General features: G+C 40.8%; 1 protein-coding gene across 4 annotated transcripts in view; it reads right to left on the bottom strand.

Moving 5' to 3' along the window:
- Window positions 1-3,620: 3,620 nt before the first annotated feature.
- Window positions 3,621-6,773, bottom strand: part of LOC126473633 (uncharacterized) — a 128,517-nt gene continuing 125,364 nt past the window's right edge. For 2 of the 4 annotated variants that reach the window (XM_050100816.1, XM_050100815.1), the window contains exon 8: window positions 3,621-4,588. In XM_050100816.1, coding sequence (XP_049956773.1) covers window positions 4,351-4,588 — 238 coding nt within the window. In that variant the 3' untranslated portion in view covers window positions 3,621-4,350. Of the gene's footprint in view, window positions 4,589-5,711; window positions 5,846-6,773 lie in introns of all 4 variants that reach the window. The other 2 variants (XM_050100817.1, XM_050100818.1) reach the window with 2 other exon arrangements.

The raw sequence follows: 6,773 nt of genomic DNA, 5'->3' as shown, positions 1-6,773 counted from the left end.
TGTTATCGGCCCGGAAGGATATATAAGGGGCATAAACAGTGTCAGAAGTCGAGTAATCTCTGAGGAGGACACAGATCCTGTGAGACAGCGCTATCAGCACGTGACAAAGTTTGAAAGAAACTGCCGGCCGGCTAGTCGAGTCGTGCAGTACAGAGATTTGCCGGTCAGTCACGTGTGACAGTGGCCCGATGTCCGAGTGCGTGGGAACGTGAGGGCAGACATACTAGTCTAGTTTCTGGCCAACCACAACCAGGGTTGCCACAAGTTTCCCCAAGTGAAATTCCCTGATATTTCCCCGATTTCCACACAAGTTTTAGCATTTTTCCCTGACAAATTTTGAGGTATCGAGGGTAAGTTAAAACTTAAGTCAACAACCCGTCATTGCCACAGTGGTACAAGAAATAATAGTGTAAACGAGGAAATATCTAAAAAAGCTTGCAAGCAGATGGCGTTTCCCAGTGTGAGCAAAAATCTTAAGTACTAACATTAATATATTTTGTAATGAACTGTTTTTAGATGGAGAAAGCAAGCCACACGGTACGTGTGTCTCATTAAGACCACAATATTATTTCATTTCAATGAAATGAAACACATTCGGTGACAAAAGTACGCATTTCCTCAGAGTCGCAAGACAGATTTAAAATAGGTTCACTGACTTTGGAAATAACCTCAGAAAAAAGTAGGCCTCTCAAAAGAAGTGTATAAGAAGGGGAAGAATTGTGTAAATCAGCACAGTAGGTGACCACCAATACAATGTCGGTTCTACTACGTTCGTTATTGTCAATTATTAGCCACTGCGTTATATCTATTATTTTACAGGTATTTCGAAAAATACATGAGTAAGTGGCATACAAACTACCAGCGACTGACACAATTTTCTTCTTCTCATTGTCCGTACTTTCTAATATGTTACCTACTTTTGAAGTGCAAAAATGTACTAGAATAAATAAAACGTCTATAAAACGCGACACTGTACAATGTGCTTGTGGTGAGACAGTTGCAATTCCTGAAATCCATCGCCCGTGGCCTCTGGCCCGCCGAAGAGCACCGCAGTCCCGGTCCACGGATAAACCGTGAAAATTCGCTGCGTTTAAACCACGCACAGGAGTTGACCGGCCTGCGGGCGGGTCGGTGGGAGTAGATCTGACGAGCAGGGCTCGCACACCAGGGGGGACCGAGCGGCTTCAGGTCGGCGAGCCTCACCCATTACAGGTACCCACACAAATCCAGCTATTCACGAACCGCAGACAGCGTGTCGACGAAATGAGACTGGGGCGATCGATCTGCACGACAGGTAATTTGTTCGATTACTCTGAGAATCGATAATGATGAGGATAGGTAGCAACTCACTGTAAAGATGATTGCCGAGGCACCGACAGGACGTATAAAAGACAATTGTCCTCTCACAACTAAATGTTCAGCCGTAGCTTTTGTCAGAAAACAAGAGCGCACACACACACACACACACACACATTCAAACAATCACATAGACACAACAAGTGCACACATGTTGTTGTTGTGGTCTTCAGTCGTGAGACTGGTTTGATGCAGCTCTGCATGCTACTCTATCCTGTGCAAGCTTCTTCATCTTCCAATACCTACTGCAACCTACATCCTTCTGAATCTGCTTAGTGTATTCATCTCTTGGTCTCCCTCTACCATTTTTACCCTCCACGCTGCCCTCCAATGCTAAATTTGTGATCCCTTGATGCCTCAGAACATGTCCTACCAACCAGTCCCTTCTTCTTGTCAAGTTGTGCCACATGCTCCTCTTCTCCCCAATCCTATTCAATACCTCCTCATTGGTTATGTGATCTACCCGTCTAATCTTCAGCATTCTTCTGTAGCACCACATTTGAAAAGCTTCTATTCTCTTTTTGTCTAAACTACTTATCGTCCACGTTTCACTTCCATACATGGCTACAATCCATACGAATACTTTCAGAAACGACTTCCTGACACTTAAATCTATACTCGATGTTAACAAATTTCTCTGCTTCAGAAACGCTTACATTGCCATTGTCAGTCTACATTTTATATCCTCTCTACTTCGACTATCATTAGTTATTCTGCTCCCCAAATAGCAAAACTCATTTACTACTTTAAGCGTCTCATTTTCTAATCTAATTCCCTCAGCATCACCCGACTTAATTCGACTACATTCCATTATCCTTGTTTTGCTTTTGTTGATGTTCATCTTATACCGTCCTTTCAAGACACTGTCCATTCCGTTCAACTGCTCTTCCAAGTCCTTTGCTGTCTCTGACAGAATTACAATGTCATCAGGGAACCTCAAAGTTTTTATTTCTTCTCCATGGATTTTAATACCTACTCTGAACATTTCTTTTGTTTCCTTTACTGCTTGCTCAATATACAGATTGAATAACATTGGGGAGAGGCTACAATCCTGTCTCACTCCCTTCCCAACCACTGCTTCTCTTTCATGCCCCTCGACTCTTATAACTGCCATCTGGTTTCTGTACAAATTGTAAATAGTCTTTCGCTCCCTGTATTTTACCCCTGCCACCTTCAGAATTTAAAAGAGAGTATTCCAGTCAACATTGTTAAAAGTTTTCTCTAAGTCTACAAATGCTAGAAACGTAGGTTTGCCTTTTCTTAATCTTTCTTCTAAGATAAGCCGTGTTCCAATATCCAAACTGATCTTTTACAAGGTCGGCTTCTACCAGTTTTTGCATTCGTCTGTAAATAATTGGTGTTAGTATTTTGCAGCTGTGACTTATTAATTCGGTAATTTTCACATCTGTCAACACCTGCTTTCTTTGGGATTGGAATTATTATATTCTTCTTGAAGTCTGAGGGAATTTCACCTGTCTCATACATCTTGCTCACCAGATGGTAGAGTTTTGTCAGGACTGGCTCTCCCAAGGCTGTCAGTAGTTCTAATGGAATGTTGCCTACTCCCGGGGCCTTGTTTCGACACACGACCACTGTCTAAGGCCACTGCGTCTACAGTCTCTGAGAATCAGATCCGAACAAACCACTCCTCATGCCTCCTGTCGGGAGCTCCTAGGCTGGCGACAATAAGTAGTGGCAGCACTGACTGCGAGCTGAGGGGAGTGGTAGGAAGGGGAGGGGGGGAGTGGGGAAGAAGTGCACACACATACTCAGCCACATCTGGCCATCGACGATGCGTGACACCTCAGCAAACAAACCATTTCATCTACTGAGACGAAAACGAGATTTTTCCAGTGTTTTGTTTGTTCAGATTCCCCTGATGTGTTTGGAATTTCCCCGATTTCCAGAACCTGTGGCAAATCTGACATCTGACTGCCACAAGTTAGGATCACCCTGTGCATTGAGCACGAGCACACGTGACCCCTTCTCAGCTGCATCTGCCGCCTGGGACACTGGGGAACTGCTCTCCCGTGCACGGGATGCCGTTACACAAATTACAACGGTTGTACGTAGAAGAAAATAATTTAACATTACTCTTTAGTGACATAGTCCAAACATGCAGCTGAAGAAAATAATCTTATCTTTAATCCATCCTAAATTACAAACAGACAAGATATAATACTCATATTACGCAGCTGTGGTTATACAAAGTAAATTTTACTTTAATGGTCTATAGTTCACCAGATAATGCTTCACATATTTTATTTAAGTTAAATAATCTTACACCACATTTACACTGAAATAATCCTTTATTTGTTCCTTCTTGTAACATTAATTTTTTTTCACATCTGGAAACAGAAATACTCTTTAGATGCACTACTTTAAAATCTTTGATCCAACCAATTTCACTTTACCACTTACTTATCTTCATACCCGACAGTGACTTATCAGCCAAAAACTGGTTTGTGTAACAAATAATAAATGCTGTACAGTATTACACTAGTGATGTGTGGTTCATTCGTAAAAGAGTCTGTCGTGTATTTTAATCACAAAGTGGTTCCTCCAAATGAAATTTAATATTTAAAAATGGTATCTAGCAGTATCCTGATAAATATAATTAACACTTAAAATAACAAGGTAGCAGTCCTCATTTATTATTGTTTCACAGGTTTATAAAAACAAAGAAGTTTTTAAATTCGACTTACTGCAAAAAAACATTGTCAGTGCTATTTATGAATTGCTACCTGATCTGTGTAGCCATTTTATCATTTAAAAAATTTGTTTCATTGTGAATCCATTGTTGTTACAACAAGAATCAAACATTATTGCAGATTATTACAGCAGGTATTCAAACAACATTACTGTTTCTTCTACACATTTCTAAAATTATTTGTTATATTCCTTCAAAACAGTTTCCACTTATGTTGACAAGTACTGAGAATTGTACTTTCCTATAAATTTCACATCATTTTTATACATACAGATATAGTGCTCTCAACCTCTCTCACTGTCACTGCCGCCGACGCTACTATCACTGTCGCCGTCTTCGTCGCTCTCCGAACGGTCGTCCACCGCTTCGTCTGCTTCGCCGGGCCCTACATCCTCGAGTGCCTCGAAGTAGAAAGGCTGTAGCTCAGCGTGGACCGTGCCGCGGATTACGAGATTGGGCATCTGCTCGGTCAGCCCGTCTGTGGCTCTGGGGTCACCTCGGCACCCTTCGACACTCAGCTCCCTGTGACAGGAACGGGAGCACTGCTGTTACTGTGACAAACTGAGATCCTTCTGTACTGTGAATGTTTGTACAACAGTATTAAGTATATCTCCACTTCTTAAAACCTCATCAAGTTTTGACACTGCCTTTTTACCAAGCAGCAAGCGTCTCCACAATATCGAGAGATGCTCGCTGCTTGATAAAAAGTAAGACCTTGACGAGGTTTTAAGGTGTAGAGATATAATTTTAGCAACAAAGATCTATATTGTAAGGGCTACAGTCTTTCCAGTTGTTATATACAGATGTGAGACCTGGACCATTACAAATGTGGAACGGATGGTGAAGAATAAACTGCTTTGAGTTGTGATGTTGGAGGAAACTCCTTAGAGCCCCGTGGACTTCAAAGAGAATGAATAGGTTAACATTAGAGCAAATAAAACCAGAGCACTCCCTGGAAGGTCTGATGCTAAAACAAAACCTGACCTACTTTGGAGACATCATGAGAAGATATGTTTCACTGCAAAAAACTCTAATGGTGAGGAAAGGCACTAGAAGAAGAGGACGTCAGAAGGTGAAATGAATCAATCGCATCACAGAAGTAATCTGCTCCAACCTGGAAAGCCTACAGGAGAAAGTGCAGGACAAAAGAAATTGGCATGCTTTGGTTCATGTGATCACAGAGAATTGGAACTGTCTAGACAAATAGAAATAGAAAGAGAGAGAGAGAGAGAGAGAGAGAGAGAGAGAGAGAGAGAGAGAGAGAGATTGTTACAAAATTCTAATAACGTACATGAAAATTCATATTTACTCAGAGAAAAAAAATCTTTAGGTAAGTGAAAAAGGAGGTGTGGCAGGAGCGACCATGCACGGAGAGGGGGAGGGGGGGGGTGCCAGCATGGTGGGATGGATAGGGACAGTGGTGGCGTAGGAGAGAAATTGGGGAAATTGATGGCATGGTGGGGGGGGGGGGGTAGAGAGGTGCGGCTGCAATGATTTGCAAAGATATAAAGCTACTGGAATTTGTTGTTCTTAATTTCACAATCCTTGGATTGTATAAATAACATGGGGAAAGTACTCAATTCTATGAATTTTGGAGAACATTCTCAAGTTCACACAAATAAAACAAAGTGAGTATGTACTTCACCTGAGTGTGTTCTCAGCTTGAGTAAATGAGTGGGTAACCTTGCTCAACATGAAGAACATTCTCTGATTTCATACGAATAAACACAGCGAAGTTTCTCACGAGCAGAGAAAATTCTCCCCTTTTTGATATGAGCTCTGTAACATAAATCAGGCTGATTAAATTCTGCAGACATTAAGTCTTACCAAGTTTTTTTAGTAAATTTAATAAATCTATGTTGCTCAGATGGAAAAAGAAAGATATACGTAACCCGAAGACATATTGAGTAGAGTAACTGTGTAAGTTTATATGGGTTTAACAGTAAAAACATTATTAGGGTGGTGAACTTATTTCCCAAATATCATGAAGAAAAAATGAAAACATTTTTGTGCTATTTACGAGACCCAAGTTTTCCCGAGTGGTGTATGGTAAGACCAGGTACAAACCAGACAAATATGTCACTGACCTTTTCAGATGTTCATCATATTTTCGCACAGCACAGATGTTCCATTTTGCTATGCTAGAAATAAGTAGGCAAATCATAAAAATTAAAAACAGGTTTATTACAAACCTAGTGAACTGTTTCTCATAACAAAACCACAAGATGACCACTTAAGTACTTGACGTGCCAACAGAATATTATGTGCCATTTAATCGAGATTACCACGTGTCAGAACACACTCGTTTTACAATCCAGAGTAGATGATAATGTGACGTATTGTTAAAATTTCATTCGCATAATGCGTTCACCTAACATCAATAAAAAAAAGTTCCCTGCATGTCGAAAATTTGTCAAGATTATCAGAAAATGTATTTTCATAAACCATCCATAATCTTCTTAATAATCTGTTGCCGCACAAAAAAGTGAAAACAAAATGAAATTTTATGCAACTCTTCCCAAACACAGTGATGCTACAGTTCCATATTCGTACACTGAATAGTTTGCATATTTCAGCAAGCTGAACGAAATGCAAGATAAAGAGTACGTTCTGTGCCCGGTGCAGACAACACAATGCGGAGAACAGATTCGAGCAGGTGGTGAGATAGTGAGAATGAACTCCCTCATCAGAAAATATGCTCTGAATA

This window comes from Schistocerca serialis, chromosome 4, assembly GCF_023864345.2.
Source record: "Schistocerca serialis cubense isolate TAMUIC-IGC-003099 chromosome 4, iqSchSeri2.2, whole genome shotgun sequence".
Lineage (NCBI taxonomy): Eukaryota > Metazoa > Arthropoda > Insecta > Orthoptera > Acrididae > Schistocerca > Schistocerca serialis.
Note: the sequence above shows the minus strand (reverse complement) of the source record. Positions and strands in the feature narration are given on the sequence as shown.